This window comes from Pan troglodytes, chromosome 8, assembly GCF_028858775.2.
Source record: "Pan troglodytes isolate AG18354 chromosome 8, NHGRI_mPanTro3-v2.0_pri, whole genome shotgun sequence".
Taxonomy (NCBI): domain Eukaryota; kingdom Metazoa; phylum Chordata; class Mammalia; order Primates; family Hominidae; genus Pan; species Pan troglodytes.
The window spans coordinates 13655782-13675183 of record NC_072406.2 but is presented as its reverse complement, the minus strand read 5'-3'; the positions used below and the strand labels follow the sequence as shown (position 1 = coordinate 13675183).

General features: G+C 40.9%; 1 protein-coding gene across 12 annotated transcripts in view; it reads left to right on the top strand.

The window, feature by feature from the left end:
* LARP4B (La ribonucleoprotein 4B) overlaps positions 1 to 19402 on the top strand; it is a 121990-nt gene that overhangs the window by 86465 nt on the left and 16123 nt on the right. For 11 of the 12 annotated variants that reach the window (XM_016962531.4, XM_016962530.4, XM_063781285.1 and 8 more), the window contains 6 exons: positions 1864 to 2000; positions 8455 to 8558; positions 13986 to 14096; positions 15222 to 15275; positions 15362 to 15571; positions 19105 to 19211. In XM_016962531.4, the coding sequence (XP_016818020.1) occupies positions 1864 to 2000; positions 8455 to 8558; positions 13986 to 14096; positions 15222 to 15275; positions 15362 to 15571; positions 19105 to 19211 (723 nt within the window). Of the gene's footprint in view, positions 1 to 2; positions 1805 to 1863; positions 2001 to 8454; positions 8559 to 13985; positions 14097 to 15221; positions 15276 to 15361; positions 15572 to 19104; positions 19212 to 19402 lie in introns of those variants that run through there. The other variant, XM_009457849.5, reaches the window with a different exon arrangement.

The following is a 19402-nucleotide window of genomic DNA, read 5'->3' as shown; positions in this document are numbered from 1 at the left end:
GTGCAAATAGTTAAAGTATATACAAATGTGATATTTTATGAAGGAGTATCTACTCATATCCATATATATGTATATGAAGACGTGGAATATTGAGTAATGACAATCTTTTGACATTTGAGCATGGAACGTAACCTTCATGTCTGTGGTCCCCAGTGGTCCGGTGGTCACTGTCTGGAATGCGTCTAAAGTGCCCCGCCCGCCCTGTGCTGCCCAGTCAGACTTCCTCACACTGAAGTTGGAGAACAAGTGTGCCACGTTGTTTCTGAAAGCACACCAGACACTGAGATAGCAAGTTGTTTTATTTATATAACACTCATTTTTAATCATTTTTCTTTCCCCTGAATAATACCCTTTTCTTAGTAAAACCTTTAAGGTTCCAATGGCAGAACTGGACATAAAGGAGGATGGGATTGGGTTTGATGTAATTTCTCTGAGTATGACAACAACCGATGGGCCGTGTATAAGGTTTTCTGTCGATGATGATTTTCCAGGTGTTTTCTCTGGAGCCCTGAGGATTCCACACAGGCGTCTGCTAGGGGCTCCTTGAAGCTTGTGGGGTGTATGAGGTGGAGGTGTGAGGGGCTCTGCTGGCCTCCTCCCCATGCCCATGCTGTTCCACGTTTGGAGTCTGAGCATACCGCACCATGACATGGTAGACGCAAAAGGTGCAGGGGCACCAGTGGAACGCCCTAGTGGAGCACAAGTGTGAGCTCTCTGCCACTCACACCCATCTGTAGCCCCATGGGTCCAGAATCAGCTACACCTGGAAGATGGCCGAGATGAGGGTGGAGCAGGGCCTCCTCCTGCATGGCCTCCGTTTGATTGGCAGTCATGGGCCTTCACCGAGGGACACTGAGCAGAGGCCCCAGGAACCCAGCACTGTGCTCAGTTTTGAAATGTTTCTTAGGGCCTTGTTCACTACATTACATGATGCCTTGAGAATTCACAGGAAACATTGATCTTTGGCCAAAACACCAGAAAATAGCTCATCTTGGCCCAAACTGCTGATGATTTGTGGCTCACCTTTGGATTTTGTGGGTAAAGTTACTGTTTCCTTCTTTTTAATTCTGGCTGCTAGGAAGCCAGGGCTGGATATAGGCCCTCTGGTGAGTGTTCCAGAGTCTACAGGAGGAATTTTGGGTATGACCTTATCCTGGCCTTTTTATGTTTTCCTTTCTTGTTCATTGAGCTGGATTTCTTTACTTTAAATTTTTTTTCTTTCTTTTTTTTTTGAGTCAGAGTTTCACTCTTGTCACCCAGGCTAGAGTGCAGTGGTGCGATCTTGGCTCACTGTAACCTCCACCTCTCGGGTTCAAGCGATTCTCCTGCCTGAGCCTCCCGAGTAGCTGGGATTACAGGTGCCCGCCACCATGCCTGGCTAATTTTTGTATTTTTAGTAGAGATGGGGTTTCATCATGTTGGTCAGGCTGGTCTTAAACTCCTGAACCCAGATGATCTGCCTACCTTGGCCCCCCAAAGTGCTGGGATTCCAGGCGTGAGCCACCGTGCCCGGCCTAACAAAATTGTATGCATTTTTAATAAATTCTTCAGATACTTCTTAGGACAAAAATGACAGCTATAAATAATTACATCTTATTTAAAAATAACCATCTTCTCATGAATTTTGATTGTAGAAAGTACAGTATACTTTTACTTTTGCACTCCCTGCCTCTCCAAGGCCGAGATTTTGAAAAAATGTACCTGAGGCTGGAGAGACAGCAAATAACAGATGGGTCCTGGGCTGAGATTTAACTCCCAAGCAATACCATGCCACACTCACGCCTCTTGTGAAACTGGAATTACAGTAGGTGAAACTTCCTTTTAAAGAAATACTAATTAAAAGAGATTGTTTTCTTTCAACAGGGAGAACCTTGCTAGTGACATGTATCTTATATCACAGATGGATAGTGACCAGTATGTGCCAATCACAACGGTGGCTAACCTCGACCACATCAAGAAGCTCAGCACTGATGTGGACTTGATTGTGGAAGTGCTAAGATGTAAGTAAACGACAATTTTAAATTAATAATACTTGTCCTTAGAGTATTTGTCTTATCAGCGTGAACCTTTAAATCTATAGCCATCAAACGTTAAGGTCCTTGATGGCGAATCAGATTCTTTTCTGGCCTTCCGTTCCTTTCTGCCCAGGTCCAATAATTCTGGAGTAGCGCCTGATAGTCCCTGGGAATGCCAGTTGAACCCATTATGAAACCTCAAACAAGTTTTGGGACATATGAAGTAGAAAAGAATCTTGTTAATGGGGATTTTAAAGATAGCTGTTTCATTCATGAAAAACAAAATAAAAATAACATTTATAGTTAAAGTAAAATACACTTTAGTTACAGTTTTGCCACTAAAGGTTTTTCTTTCAAATTGCAACTTCCTGTTTATGTTCGGATGAAATAATTATTGCAATTTTTCTTAAAATTATGTTGTGGGCCAGGTGTGGTGGCTTACGCGTGTAATCCCAGCACTTTTGGAGGTCGAGTTGGGCGGATCATGAGGTCAGGAGATTGAGACTGTCTTGGCCAACATGGTGAAACCCTGTCTCCACTAAAATACAAAAAATTAGCTGGGCGTGGTGGTGTGTGCTTGTAATCCCAGGTACTTGAGAGGCTGAGGCAGGGAAATCGCTTGAACCCAGGAGGCGGAGGTTGCAGTTAGCTGAGATTGTGCCATTGCACTCCAGCCTGGCGACAGAGATAGACTCCATCTCATAAAAAAAAAAAAATTATGTTGTGAGTGAAGTTGTTTCTTTGAAGTTTGGCAACATCAAACAGTGTTTAAGCATTAAGTGCGGATGGTGCCCCCTACATAGTTTTGAGTGATTGGACATTGCTAAGCCTGACTTCAAGTCTCAGTTAAGTCCACTGCCTATACTCACATAGAAGGGTTTTCACGTTGTCCCTGGCTTATCTGTACTGACGACAGTCTGTGCAGGTTTTTTTTTTTCTTGTATGAATTTGACTTTACAGTAGTATAAAAAAGTGAGCATCTTACATGAGAACTTAGTTGGATTTTCTTTTCACAAATATAAAATAAAAGTTTTATGTTTTTCTGTTTTTAGACAAATAGCATGGGTTATTAAATTATTGGAGACAGTGAAAAAACTGACAAACATAATTACCATTGACTGTGAGTTCTGAGAGCGGCACTGCTGTCTCCCAGGATGGCGCCGTGCTCCCTGGTGTCATCATGCGGAACAGAAGCTGTTGTCTGTGCCAGCTGAATTGGGCCCCATCTTTGAAAGGCCAGCAGCATTCTTGTCCCTGTTTGTACTCTGAAGTCTTTTTGGTTATGATTAGGAGTTTCAGGTTTAGTTATTCCTTTTCGGACAGACCTTGCAAACGCTGCTGCCCCACTGGGATGATTTCTCAGTTGATTGTTACTGGCAAGGGGTCGTTTCCACCAACCATGAGGATATTAAATTGCTCTGTGTGCTTGCTTAACAGAGCCCACCTGCCCATAGGCGATCCAGGGCAGCCTTGTCACCTATTTCGTCCCATCTCCTCCCGCCTTTTTTATGACTTACCTTTTATCCATTTGCACTCAGCTCTTTAGTTTCTCATTTTGTCTTTTTTCACTCGATTTTTGGACAGAAATGTACATGCCTTTGTAAGAACCTATGTGACAAGAATATAGTTAGCAAGTTATTGCATTCATTGTAGCTCTTAAGAGGATGAAAATGTCATAAATAGGTCCGCAGGAGCAAAGTTCTCATCTTTTTTTAAAAATTAAGTTGAATGGACGAATGAATTTATTTATTTTTGAGATGGAATCTCACTCTGTCGCCAAGGCTGGAGTGCAGTGGTGTCATCTCAGCTCACCGCAACTCTGCCTCCTGTGTTGAAGCAATTCTCCTACCTCAGCCTCCCAAGTAGCTGGGCATTACAAGCGTGCACCACCACGCCCAGCTAATTTTTTGTACTTTCAGTAGAGACGAGGTTTTACCACATTGGCAGGGCTGGTCTCAAACTTCTGACCTCAAGTGATCTGCCCACTTCAGTCTCCCAAAGTCCTGAGATTACAGGTGTGAGCCACCATGCCTGGCCTCATCTTATGTTTAGATCTTGTGCCCAAAATACCTAGCAGAGACTCAGACACACAGCAGATATTTGATGAATATTTAATTTTATCTTTTTACAAATTAAACTCAAGATTGTCTGAATGATTTTCCTTTGAATAGTGCAGCTCTTGTATTAAGTTGCATAAGTTACATTTCCAGATTATTTTTAATGTCACAGTAAACACAATGTGCGTGTCCCAGTATGTCTGAGTCAAGGGCTGTTTTCACCCTTCGTATAACTGAACTGCTAATTAAAAAGACATGCTAAAATATTTGTCACCAGAATAAATACGTTGTGTTATATACACACAGTGAGTACCAGAGCTGTTAGAGTGAGCTAGGCCTACATATTCCAACAAGAATAAATTTTAAAATTATAATGTTTGTAAAAGCATATTTCCAAATTTGTGCAAGGTGATACCATGTATATAAAGCTTGGGGGTGTGTAAAGCTGAAGCACAGGAATTTTTGTGGGTTCAGAGGAGCACGGAGATGGTGTGAAAGCATGAACGGGATTGAAGCTCATCATTCAGTGTCACGTCATGGGGGCAGGTGAGTTGGGCGAGGCATGAAGTGCAGAGGGTGTCACCCCTGCCTGTATGGAGGTAGAATTTACATACCATAAATTATGCATTCTAAGTGTACATTTCGTAAGTTTTAACATATTTATACACCCATGAAACTACCACAATCACGATACCAAACAGCCATCACAGCCCACCCCCGCCAAGCGTCCTCTACCCCCTCCCCAGGCAACCACTGATTTGCTTCCTGTCACTACGGATTAGCTTGCAGTGTTTACAAATTTGATGTAAATGGAGTCGATTATGCAATATCACTTTCTTTTGGTCTGGCATAACTATTGTTGTTTACTGGATTAGTAGGTGATTGCTTCTTTTTGCTGGGAAGTATTCTCTCAAATGGATATTCCCAGTTGGTTTATGCACCTACCAGTTGTAGACATTTAGGTTATTGCCAGGTTTTGACCACTACAAATTGCTGTGGACACTTGTGTAAAAGTCTCCGTGTGACCATGTGCTTCCCACTCTCTCGGGTAAATAGCCACAAGTGGAATGTCTGGATTATATGGTTAGGTGTGTGAGTAACTGTGAAACCACCTGCCTGTTTTCCAAAGTGGTTGGACCATTTTACGGTTGGCCACCACCAGCAGGGATGAGAGCTCCAGTTGCCCCATATCCTTCTGACACTTGGTATGCAATCATGTTAATTTTATGTTTTCTAATAACTATATAGTGATATCTTGTTGAGGCTTTAACATCTATTTCTCTAATGATTAATGAAGTTGAGCATTTTTTAAATGAGCTTATTTGCCTTCCTTTTTCTTCTTTGCAGTAGTGTCTATTTAGAGGTCCCACACATACTTTATTAGTTTTATTAACAATTGAGTCCTTTCTTTAGAAGTAGACTTTATTTTTTATAACAGTTTTAGATTCACAGCAAAATTGTAAGCAAAGTACAGAGATCTCCCATTATATCCCCTGTACACATGCATGGCCTCTTCCCATATGAACATTCCGCAGCAGAGGAACATTTGTTATAATTGATGAAACCAACACTGACACATCATTGTCACCTGGAGTCCACAGTTTACATAAGGGCTCACTTGGTATTGTATATTCTGTGGGTTCAGACAACCATATAGGGACATTATCTACCATTACAGTATCATACAGGGTAATTTTACTGACCTAAACGTCCTCTGAGCTCCACCCGTGCATCCCTGCCTCCCCCAGTCACTGGAAGCCACTGATCTTTTTACTGCCTCTGTAGTTTTGCCTTTTGCAGAATGTCCTAGAGTTGGATCCTATAGGATGTAGCCTCTTCAGATTGGCTTCTTTCACTTAGCAATATATGTTGAAGGTTCCTCCATGTCTTTTCGTGGCTTGATAGATCATTTCTTTTTAGTGTGGAATAATAGTTCATTGTCTGGATGTCCCACAGTTTGCTTATCCATCTACCCACTGAAGTGCATCTTGATTACTTCCAAGTTTTGGCAGTTATGAGTAAAGTTGCTATAAAAATCTGTATGCAGATTTTGTGTGGACATAATTTTTTAGCTCCTTTGGATAAATACCAAGGAGCACAATGGCCAGATCATATGCTAAGAATATTATTTGTTTTGTAAGAAGCCACCAAAGTGTCTCCCAAAGTGGATGTACCACTTTGCATTCCCATCGACAGTGAATGGGAGTTCCTCTTGCTCCACATCCTCGGCAGCATTTGGTGGTGTCATTGTTTGTGATTTTTGCTGTGCTGACAGGTATGCAGTGACATCTCATTGATGTCTTAATTTGCATTCCCTATGACATATGATGTGAAGCGTTTTTCCATATGTAGATTCGCCCTCTGTAAATCTTTTGTGAAGTGTCTGTCCAGGTCTTCTGCCCATTTTTTAATCTTGTTCATTTTCTTATTGTTGATTTTTAAAGTTTTTTGTGCATTTTGATGTTAACAGTCCTTTATCAGATGTGTCTTTTGCAACTATTTTCCATCAGTCAATGGCTTCTCATCCTGTTGACGCTGCCTTTCACAAAGCAGAAGTTTTAAATCTTAATGAAATTTTTTCATGGATCATGCCTTTAGTGTGGTATCTAAGAAGTTATTGTCAGACCCAAGGTCTTCTAGATTTTCTCCTATTTTTTCTAGGACTTAAGGTTTTGCATTTTACACTTAGGTCCATGATCCATTTGGGGTTAATTTTTATGAATGGTGGTGCCAGGTCTGCACCTAGATTAATTTTCTGCATGTGGATGTCGAGTGGTTTAGCAGCACTTGTTGAAAAGATGCTCCTTTGCTCCACGGTCACATTGTCAATGATGTATGTGTGTACACTTAAATATGTATTACATGTGATTTACAAATATGCTCTCTAAGTGTACAGCTGTTTTTTTTTTTGTTCTACCAGTGTCTTTTGAGAAGCAGAAGTAGACATTTTTTATATAGTCCAATTTGTAAATTTTTTTCGTGTTACAGATCTTGCTTTTGGTGTTGTACCTAAGAAATCTTTGCTTGGTCCAAGGTTATGATAGTTTTCCTTTTATTAGTTTTATGTTTTACATTTGAACATTTGAGTCTGTCATCTATTTTGTGCTGATGTTTGTACATGGTGTGGGGTATGGATCCTGTGTGCATCTGTTGCAGCACCCCACGTGTCTGGGGCCTTGTCGTATTGACTGCCTGTGCACATGGGTGTTGGTCTCTGGAACGTGTGTTTTATTCCCTTGATTACTTGTCTGATTGGATGCTAACACTACAGTGTCTTAATCACTGTAACGTTATAGTGAGTCTTAAAGTAGGTTCAGAACCTCCAGCTTTGCTGTGGCTCTTCTAAATGTTTTGCATTTTTATATGAATTTTAGAATCATCATTACAATTTTTCAAAAAGTCCTGTTGGTGTTTTTATTGGGATTGCATTGATTGTATAAATTCACTCGAGAAGAATTCACGCATTCTACCAGTGTTAAGTTTTACAACCCACAAGCACAGAATATGTCTTTATGTAGGTCTTTAAAATGTTCTTTTGGCAGTGTTTTGCAGTTTTCAGCATACGAGTCTTTGATGATCTTTTGTCAGATTAAGATATAAAAACTAAGTTACAGTCATGCACCAGTTACCTTTCTTGTAGGGTGAGCTTTGGTGGTTTATGTCTTTTAAGGAATGTTTCTGTTTCATGTAATGTATTAGTGTGAACTTTTTCATAATATTCCGTTGTTATCTTTTTCCTGTTGATAGAACCTGTAATGATGTTGCCACTTTCATCCTGATGCTGGTGATTTGTGTCTTTGTGACAGTGGGCACCTCTGAGCCCTAATTGTGATCATTACTTGCTGTGACTCGAATCTGCGCATTGCGTAATTTCATAGATGTGATGCCAAAACCCAATTTATGTAAAAACTGGCGAAATCTAAATTAGGCCTATTACTGCAGTCACATGAGCATCCTAATGTAAACAGTGCACGACCGTTAGGTGAGGGATGATCATCAGGGAGCCAGGGAAGGGCACATAGAAACAAGTTATGAGACAAGATTATCTCACTTTAGGTACTGGTGGAAAGGAGAAAGCCGTTAACCCTGTATTTTCATCTGCTGTTAGTGCTTGAGCTGTTTAGAACCTTTGTTTCATAGTGTTACATACATTATGGCTCCTGCAGGATTTTAAATGTCCATATTCCTGAGTTTTGAAAAATCTAACGTGAGATTGGTTTAAAACCTTTGGATTGTGTTAGACTAGCAAAATTTTTGACACTTTGCCCATTTGCAGGTTTCTTTAGCTTATTTAGTAATATAGTAATATAATGTAACACATTCCACTGGCATATCATATTTTAATATTTTTGTTTCACCATTGATTTTTCTTCTCTTTGTAGCTTTACCTTTAGTCCAAGTGGATGAAAAGGGAGAAAAAGTAAGGCCAAATCAAAATCGCTGTATAGTAATATTGCGTGAAATATCTGAATCTACCCCCGTGGAAGTAAGTAATTTCTCCTCTGAAGGTTACTTGGACATTTTCCCAAAGGTCTATGTTGGTTTTGATTTTATTTTACTTTTGTGTTTTTTTGGGCTGTGTGTTTTTTAGACTGAGTACTTACATTAACACTGTTTTCCCAGGATTTACACACACTGAGTTACAGACTAGGAGGGAATGATAACCAAACCTTTTGATCTCAGGACTCCTTATAATAAGATAGTGAAGGTTTATGCATTTCTATATTTAGAAATTAAAAATAACACATTTAAATATTTATTTAAAAATAAGATTAGTAAACCCATAAATAATGAAAAAGAGCACTTTTGTGATAAAAAACTTTTCAAAACAAGTATTTCTATGACAAAGGGGCATCGTGAATAACTCCCTGAGCCACCAGTGTGGCCTGATCCAAGCCAGCACGGCCACTCTTAAGAGAACTGGTAACTTGGGGAGTAATTTTTTTTTTTTTTTTGAGATGGAGTCTTGCTCTGTTGCCCAGGCTGGAGTGCAGTGGCGCAACCTCGGCTCACTGCAAACTCCATCTCCCAGGCTCAAGCAATTCTCCTGCCTCAGCCTCCCGAGTAGCTGGGATTATAGGCGCCTGTCACTGCGCCCAGCTAATTTTTCTATGTTTAGTAGAGACGGGGTTTCACCATCTTGGCCAGGCTGGTCTGGAACTCCTGACCTCATAATCCACCCGACTTGGGCAGTAATTTTAGGGAACCACAGTATCTGATAGCTTAAAAGTAATGAAAAGCCATTTACTGTTATGTGTTGCTATAAAATCTACTGTTTGTCCAGATGCCTAAACTGAGTTGCTTTGTGTAGTAAACACACTGATGGTCACACCTTGAGATCATGAGGTAAAGTCTTTGTAGAAGGTGCTGGCAACTTAGTTTATCCTACCTCAGAAAACGGAATCTGCCTGCTTTGGGGACTCGCAGAACACAGGAAGCCTGGGTTTGTTGTTGGTCTCATCTCTCACATGATTTCAGCCTCGTCGTTCATGCTACCTCTTTTCACACACCTTCTCTGCAGAGGAGATGGACGTTGCGGTTCAGGCTTTTCAGTCCGAGTGGGTTAGTGTGTGTGAGAGTTTCTTAAGGAAAACAACCCTAGCATGTGAGAAAGGCCAGGATTCCAACAAAGCTCTCTGCCTAGCGTAAGAAATTCTATTACTCTCATAGAAGTATGGTCTTATTCTAGCAAGTTTTACCTTCTGTTCCACTTAGCCTGTCTTTACTAGTTCTATATTGTAGTATGTGGAAAAAAACAATTTAGGATTATAATTTTTTCCTCCTGTTTTTATTAAGGGTCTGAATATGAAGGACCAGCATATTTCTTGCTTTCTTTTTTTTTTTTTTTTTTGAGACGGAGTCTTGCTCTGTCACCCAGGCTGGCATGCAGTGGCACGATCTCGGCTCACTGCAACCTGCGCCTCCCAGGTTCAAGTGCTTCTCCTGCCTCAGCCTCCCGAGTAGCTGGGATTACGGCCTCCCAAAGTGCTGGGATTACAGGTGTGAGCCACCGCGCCCGGCCGAGGACCAGCATATTTCTTATGATTAATTTGGACATCTGTATTAACTCAAAGTAATATTTAAAACATAGATCCTAATTTTTAAGACTTGAAATGTTTGTAAAACTTTAACCAAGGAGAATTTTCTGCATTTAGTAGTAGACATTGATTTTGGAGTATTTATATTATTCAAAACTGCTGACCTTATGTCTTTTGTAAAACTTGAGCAATGAAAGTCTTAAGAGAAAAGGTTTAAAGGAAACTCTTTGATAAATTAAAAGTTGGGGGAAAAAAGGAAGGAAAATAAGTAGCCTAAAACAATCCACGTAAGAACATAAGTTCCCAAGGACTCTGTATAATTATTATAGAGCCCTTCTACTGGGTCTTAGAAATGTAGGCTAGGAGTTTCCAGAAAATTATTCTTTAAATGTCACTAGGTACTTGTCAGTGATTAGTACATTTTAAATACTGATTCTGATTTTCTTAAAAATAGGATTTTCCCAGAGGCAGAGGAGTCAACCATTCTTGCCACTAGTAGACTGATAGTCTAGTGGCCTTAAAGTATTATTGTTTGACTTTAAAAGTCATAATCCTAATTTACCGTTAGTCAAGTATGACTTTGCGTTGATGTGTTTTATCTTTTAACCAGTAAGCATTTACCAGTGATGGGACAACAACATAGGGCATTAGAATCCCTGGAAACCGTTTTTGTAGTTCATTTGGTTGTCAAATTCCTTTTGTACTTCTTGAGGTGTACCTGGCTAGTAATTTTTTATGGAATGGCCCTGTTTTTCCTTGTTGCTGTTTTTCCTCTGGAATCTGGAATGAATATAGCCACTCTCACGTTCCTTGATTGACATTAGTATGGTATGTCTTTTCTATCCTCTTTTAACCAACCCGTTTGTGTTTTCAAATTTAAAGTGGATTTCTTGTGAGCAGTGTGTAATTGGGTCTTGCTTTTCTTATCCAATCTGAAAATTTCTGTCTTTTTTTTTTTTTTTTTTTTTGAGGTGGCATCTTGCTCTGTTGCCAGGCTGGAGTGCAGTGGTGTGATCTCAGCTCACTGCAACCTCTGCCTCCCGGGTTCAAGTGGTTCTCCTTCCTCAGCCTCCCGAGTAGCTAGGACTACAGGCATGCGCCACCATGCCAAGCTAATTTTGTACTTTTAGTAGAGACAGAGTTTCACAATGTTGGCCAGGGTGGTCTTGATCTTTTGACCTCGTGATCCGTCCTCCTCGGCCTCCCAAAGTGCTGGGATTACAGGCGTGAGCCACCGCACCGGGCCCAATTTCTGTCTTTTAATTGGGAGTGTAGCCCATCTACATTTAAGAGGTTAATGATGTAATGATGTGATTAAATTTAAATTTATCATCTTGCTGTTTGTTTTCTGTTTTGTCTCTTCTTTATTTTCTTTCCCTTTCCCCTCCTTTTGTTTGGGATTAAATGTGTATTTTTATCTCCTTTTTTGGCATATTAGGTATAACTCTTTGTTTCTGTTTTTTAGTGGTGCTTTAGGGCATGCTTTTTCAGCCCGTGGGCCGCATGCCGCCCAGGACGGCTTTGTATGCAGCTCAACACAAATGCGTAAACTTTCTTCAAACATTTTGAGGCTTTTTTTGTTTTTTAAAGCTCATCAGCTATCGTTAGTGTTAGTGTATTTTATGTGTGGCCCAAGACAATTCTTCTACTTCCGTTGTGTCCCAGGGAAGCCAAAATATTGGACCCCCTTTCTTTAGGGTTTTTAGCTGACCCTCTAACTTTACTAGAGTCCGTGTAATTCACAGAGCACCATGCCTCTTTACCTTACAGCCATGCTCTCCCATTTACAGCCATGCTCTCCCATTCTCCACTTCTAGCCTGTGCTGTTGTCACACATTCTAATTCTACATAGTCATAAGCCTCACAATACATCGTTGTTATGTTTGCTTTAAACAAGTCACTTTTAAAAAGAGATTAAAAATAAGAAAAACATGTTTTATATTTATTCAGTATTTGCCATTTACAGTCCTTCTCATTCCTTTATGTCAATCTGGACTTTCCTTCTGCCTGGACATTCCTTTAGCATGTCTTGTACAGGTCTGCCGATGATGAATTTTTTTCAGCTTTAGTATGTTTGGGAAAATCTTATTTCACCTTTATTTATGAAAGGTATTTTTGCTGCATATAGATTTCTGGATTGATGGGGTTTTTTCCTCCCTTTCTGTGTTTTAAAGATACTCTCTCTTCTGGTATACGTTTTCTGTGGTTTTTATCACCATCCTTCTGTATGTAATAAGTCTTTCTCTGGCTGCTGTGAAGATTTTACTACTGGTTTTAAGCAAGTTGATTGCAATATGCTTTGGTGTAGTTTTCAAACTTCTCGTACCTGAAATTTATCGAGCCATTATTTTGTTAAATGTTTTCCTCTGCCTTTTGTCCTTTTCTTCAGAAAGTGTCTAGCCAGCTGTTAATCTTATTTAGTGTAGTTTTAATTTCAGACATTGTATTTTTCATCTCCAGTAAAGTTTGATTTTGGTCTTTTAAAAAAAATCTGGCCGGGCGCAGTGGCTCATGCCTGTAATCCCAGCACTTTGGGAGGCTGAGGCGGGCGGATCACGAGGTCAGGAGATCGAGACCATCCTGGCTAACACAGTGAAACCCCGTCTCTACTAAAAATACAAAAAATTAGCCGGGCGCGGTGGCGGGTGCCTGTAGTCCCAGCTACTTGGGAGGCTGAGGCAGGAGAATGGCGTGAACCCGGGAGGCAGAGCTTGCAGTGAGCCGAGATAGCGCCACTGAACTCTGGCCTGGGTGAAAGAGCGAGACTCCGTCTCAAAAAATAAATAAATAAATAAAAATAAAAAATAAAATAAAAAATGAAAACAATCTTCCATATATATTTAATATGCTCAGTCTTTACCTTTTATGGGATATGGAATATATATGCAGTAAATGTGTTATGTGTATTAAGTCTATCGTAGCTGTCATTTTTAGGTCTAATCTTTTGCATTATAGGTCATATTTTCTATTTATTTGCATGCTTTGTGATTTTTGAGGAGATGCTCGGAGTTTTAAGTTTTACTTTACTGAATATTTTTGTATTCTAATAAATATTCTTGAGCTTTGTTTTGAAATGCAGCGAAGTTACCTGGAACCAACTTTCTAGGTGGAATCAGAGCAGCCTTTTCTCTAGGGCTCATTTTCCCCACTGTGGAAGCAGTGCCCTTCTGAGCACTGTCCCTGCTATCCTGTGGGTTTAGGAGAGTTTTCCACTGTGGCCGGTGGGAAAACAAACCATTCCTCTCTTGGTGAGCCTTCCCTGGGCTTGTTCCCTCTCATCCCTCAGGCGGTTGTTTCCCAGGCTGAAGATGTGGGGAAGGCCATCTGCAGGCTTACCCTTACCCTGCCGGCTCTGCGGCCCAGGCACTGAAGGCCAACTCCCCTGGTCATGTCCCTCTCAGGGATCACACTCGTGTTCACGCTGGGGTTCAGGGCCTGAAACTGTTCTTCATGTATTTTGTCTTTGGTTTTTTAATTGAGTCATCTGGGAGAGTAAATCTAGTCCATCATGGCCAGAAGCAAAAGTCCAAGCAAATTTTTTTCTTAAATTGCCTTTTTTTGTTTGTTTTTTAAAAAGTTGTGCAGTTATCAGCCCAGAACATGATATGATAGTTTTCACATTAATCTAGCTTAATGGTATCTTGAGAGTAGGGGAAGCTGTAAGTTGTGTGACTGCTTTTCTCTATGGCATTGTGATTCTGATTCTGGAAGCCCTGCTGAACCCTCATCCTTTTTGGAAGAGAGATTTACTAGGCATCATGGTACGTTTGTTTAAGGATAGTTCCTTAAGAGAATGCATTTGTTAAAAAAATTTTTGGTGAGGACAAAAACTGACATTGTTGAGAATTAATTTCTAACATCTCTATTTCCTGTAGGAAGTAGAAGCACTATTTAAAGGAGATAATTTACCGAAATTTATAAACTGTGAATTTGCATATAATGATAATTGGTTTATTACATTTGAAACAGAAGCTGATGCACAACAGGTAAGTTCTTTCCACCATCACCCTATGAATTGCATAGTTTACCAGTTTTTACTATTAGTGCATGTTGGGACTAAACTTGGGCATTGAGATTACTTGTGATGGTAAGTTTGAATATAATCTGCAGAGGAAATCAAGTTGTAGAAACTTAAATGAGTGTATTTGTATGGACAATTTTTATAGCAATATAAAAAGCATGTGATTTTACTTTCTAAGGACAACAAGCTAAGCAACCTAGGAAAATCAGTTTTGTTCTTCTATCTGGGCAGAGAAGTTTTACTATTTGCAAAGTGTTTGGGGGGAAATTTGAACCTAATCTTCATCTCCCAGCAGACTTCATTGTATTTTGGAAGATGCTTTTAATGGTATTGAGAAGTAAGCTCTGTAAGGAGGCGTGAGGAGTTAGTAGTTTTCCTGCCTTTAAGGGAAGCATCTTATTTGTGAGGAAACTAACACACATATTATAAAGTGTTAAATGGTATAAACAGTATGTGGGGTTCAGAAAAGAAAACACAGAAACCTGAAAGATGGGTTTTAATTGGATGGAGGGGGAAAAGGGGAACGGAAGATAGAGTAACCATTTTTGTGGAGTGGAGTGTGAGCTCTGCCAGCCCATGTGGCGAATGTGGTCGGATGATATTGAATCAGGTGCAGGGCCTTCACAGTTTTATAGGGGTTTAATGTAGAATTAACATGGAGAAGAACGAGATATATCAAGAATGACTTTTGGATGTTATGATCCTAATCCTTTTCCTTCCTGTCTGGTATTTCCTGAACTGCATTCTCCTAATCTGAAATTGGGATTAATACTAGGAACTCAGTATTCATCATTTTCCACCAGGTCAAGGTTCTTAGCCAGTGGTCTTTGGGAGACTTCTATGGCATCTGTTAATACTTACAAAATTGTGTACAAATCTTGTTTGTGAGAATTTGGGGTACACGTTCCATAGCTCTTATGAGGTTATTTTAAGGGATCTGTGACCCAGGGAGTGTCAAGAATCATTATTCTAGGTTCTGTTCACCATAATTTAATTATATATTTCCCTATTTGAGCTATTGAGTGAACTATTGGTGCCTCTTATTCATAAGGTTAATCGAATGGAATTTTGTACTTAATTTTGCCCTTAGGCTTACAAATACCTTCGAGAAGAAGTCAAAACTTTTCAAGGAAAACCAATTAAGGTAAGCAAGACCATTGGTTATACTTTGTTTATTTGCAAATTGATGTTCTTAAGTATCCTAATAGAAACTTACATATTTTCAAACAGGCACGGATAAAAGCAAAGGCAATAGCTATAAACACATTTTTGCCAAAGAATGGATTTAGACCCCTGGACGTGAGCCTGTATGCCCAGCAGCGCTACGCGACGTCGTTCTACTTCCCTCCCATGTACAGCCCCCAGCAGCAGTTCCCCCTGTACAGCCTGATCACTCCCCAGACGTGGTCAGCAACGCACAGCTATCTTGACCCACCCTTGGTACGTCATTTCTTTACTAGGAATTTATGTTGTAGACACTATGCTAGATAATTTGAAGGATTAAAATCCTCATCTAATAGGAAGCCAGATATGTGTGCAGTCTGACATACTAAAACAGACCTTCAAGTTATGTGGGGGATTTTAAATGTAGCTGAGAACAGAGCTTATGCATAAAGAACTTTGGATTGCTGTGAGCACAATCCTTGCACAGCCCGTCTCCCCTCTTGTCATGCAGCTCTTAGCAAGACGCAGAGGGCGATAAGTGCTGTAGTGTACCTGGTGTCCCCTACACGGAGTACAATGCAAGGGGGATTAACTGAGGAGGAAGAGGTGTTTAATAGGCTTCTGACAGCAAGGCCAAGGAGAAGGCCTGCTGTTTTACCAGCTTTATTTTACTCACTTCTCACCAGCATTAGAGTTGGTCGACATGATTAATTTTTATGGATTTTGGCCTTTGTTAAGGCCTATGGTTGGAATTCATAAGTCTGTACTGGATCTAGACATTGTCTCTTTGTGTGCTGCTATAGATGCTTGAAAGATCAAGTGCATTCTGGGTGGGAATTAGCATGAGTTTGGTGGCATTGGATGCACGAGAGTCAGCAATACACGGATGAGCATGTCCTTGAAGCTGAAGTCTAGTTGAGAAGTGAAGATGGGTTCATGGACTAGAGGTTTGCATGAGGTAGCAATGCAGGTTAGTTGGAATTGGAGAGATTGAAGGGTAGCATACATAGAAGGTTATGGTCAGAAAGCAGAAATTGAGTTAGTAACTTTGAAAAGAGTTCATGTCCAGGGTTTCGCTATGGACTAAGGGAAAGACTGAGTGATCCTCAGGGTCGGATGGCTGGGAGCCAGGCACCCTGATGTGCAGGGACGTCACCGCTGACAGGCAGAAAAGGAGGGTAGGTGCAGAGCAGAGAGAACTTGAGAAAACAAGTGCTTGTATACATGGAAAGTAAAGATACGGGTCCATGAAACAACTCAGGCTGGAAAAGTCAAACATGCCAAGGAGACACGTGTACAGAATGCCAGAACACTGACAGGTCTTATCAGGGATTGTGTTGTCATCTAGGTTGAGCTTTTCAGGTTAAGTATGAGTTTTTCAGAAGGAATCAAAGAGAAAGAAGTTTCATGAACAGAAGATGGTCGTAGATTCATGGGTGTCTGAGCTGAAGCGTAGACCGGGTGGCAGGGAGTTGGGGAACGAGCTGGAAGTTTCCAGGCCTAACTGCGCAGGTGCTTAGCTGTCCTGAGGCATGTGGGCTTTGGCCTAGTGCTTGTGGGAAGTTGTCTGAGGTTTCTAAGCAGAGAAATGAAACCATACTCCATTTAGAAAATAGCTCCTAAGGCCGTGTGAAGGGCAGGTGGGGACAGGGAGAGATTTTCAGAGGACCCCAATTCCCCCTGAGTCTGGAACCACTGCAGTGTAAGAACCTTTGGTAAAGTTACTTCTGTCTCTTTTGAGTAAGTCCTGATGGTAAGAAAAGTTTCTGGCTTTTTGAAGTAGCACATTCTATAAAAGTGTACCCATAGCTGAATACTTCGTTTTCCCAAAAGCATATCATGAGAGAACCTCAGAGAGACTTGAGTCCATAGGCTCTGGGTGTTGAAGAATCATCGCTGCACGTGGCTTGCCATGCTCGTCCTTTCAGTTCTTCCTGCAGCAGTTGCTTCTTCCGTTTCTTTAATCATGGTTGATCCTCTCGGGGATCCTTGGGGTTCTGGGTCAGCTTATGGCCTTGACTTACGTTGTATGTTCAGGTTGCGGTGTGTGCCAGACAGCTGGTCCTGCTCTGAGTCTGTGATACTGGGGCTCTCCATCGCAGCCTTTTACTTGCGCTAAAACACGTGCGTCCTTTGTTCTGCAGCTGAAGAGATTGTGCCTATTAATCCCCAACAAGTAATAATAGGACCGCATTAATAATCAACTTTATTTTTTATATATGACCAATTTTATTTTTTATCTTGAGCAAAATTACTGGAATATCAGGGCTCTGTCTGTAAAATGACTTGCTGGAAATGATTAGTCCTCATTGCTCTGCCCGTGATTTACAGCCTCAGATCCAGGTCTGCATTCATGGCTCTTCATGTGTGATGTATTTTCTTTTTCTTTTTTTTTTCTTTTTTTTGAGACAGAGTCTCTCTCTGTCGCCCAGGCTGGAGTGCAGTGGCCGGATCTTGGCTCACTGCAAGCTCTGCCTCCCGGGTTCATGCCATTCTCCTGCCTCAGCCTCTTGAGTAGCTGGGACTACAGGCGCCTGCCACCACACCCGGATAATTTTTTTGTATTTTTAGTAGAGATGGGGTTTCACCATGTTAGCCAGGATGGTCTTGATCTCCTGACCTTTTGATCCGCCCCCCCTTGGCCTCCCAAAGTGCTGGGGTTATAGGCATGAGCCACTGCGCCCGGCCACGTGTGATGTATTTTAAAAAGTCCGATTCTTACAGAGTGAAGAGTTTCTCAAGTAGCAAATTGAAGATTCTAACTTCCCTTTTGTATGATTTTATTTTAGTCCTAAGCTATAATATTCTTTTTCTGTTATATCTTCCAGTTAGCTCTAATTAAGGAGAATTACTTGCTTTTTTCCTTTCCTTTCTCTTTTTCTCCAAACAAGGAGGGCTCTATGCGTATCTCTGTCACTTTAGTGACATTGAGGGTGTGGACTGGAAGGCCCTCAGGAACTAAGTGCCCTGCGTCAGGAGCATAAGGAGCGAAATATCAGTGATGCAGAACGTATTGGAAACCATGGGTCCAGAAGCCAGAGAATTAGAATGAATGATCTTGAGTTTTGTTTGTTTGTTTATTTTTAAAGGAACTGTTTTAACAATAAGTTTTATCTTATTTTTGTATGTGTCTAGATTTTAAAAATAGTTGGCCGATACTTAAAATTCTATGCTCAATATTTTTAACTACTTAAGATCTTTTAGGGGTTCTGTGACCCTTTCTAATTTCTTCTGAATCTTATGTTAGTATATTTGCATGCCATACTTACCTTGTGACTTGGGGAATAATGATGATCTGAAAATACCCTGATCTGCAGAGCAGGACTTGTGTCGGGGTAAAGGTAAAGGCCCTGTCAGGCAGTGGTTGGATGAAGCCGAGTGAGCAGCAGTGGGTATGCAGGTGCTCCTGAGATTGAGAATGTTGATGAGTTGTATTAAAGCCATCAGGAATCAAGAACTGTTGACTTCCTGCCAGTGATGGAGGTCGTATCAGACTGACATGCTAAAGGTTACAACACTTGTTGGAGCCCATGCACTCTTGACCACGTCTTTCCTCTCATGCCTGCTTCCGCATGTGTCAGTTCTCCTCGCTGGATTGTTGTAAGAATTGGCTGAAAGGATGCACAAAAGCTCCAGCCTACTTCTAAACAGCACCCATTGGTGATAAAATTGTAAAATACATGTCTCAGCATGGGTCATGACTCTGACAACATCAAGAAATGCCCTCGGTTTCCACAGATTTGTTGGTATTAATGAAATTGAAGTCTGTTTTATGGTTTATTTACTTGTCTGTTTTCAAATGAATCTAGGTAACTCCATTTCCAAATACTGGATTTATAAATGGGTTTACGTCTCCAACGTTCAAGCCTGCGGCGTCTCCTCTGACTTCTCTCAGACAGTATCCTCCTCGAAGCAGGCAAGTTCCGGGGCGGTCCTAGCAGTTTTGGTCTTTACGCTACTGCCCTTCCGGAGTTGGGATGAGGGAGCTTTGATCACTAGTCCTGCTCCTCGCAGACAGAGCCACCTGAAGCACACAGCTGCATTCTGTAAAGACTAAGCACTACAATCTGGCATGGGTGCCCGCCTCAGATTCTCTGAGAGGAGGCT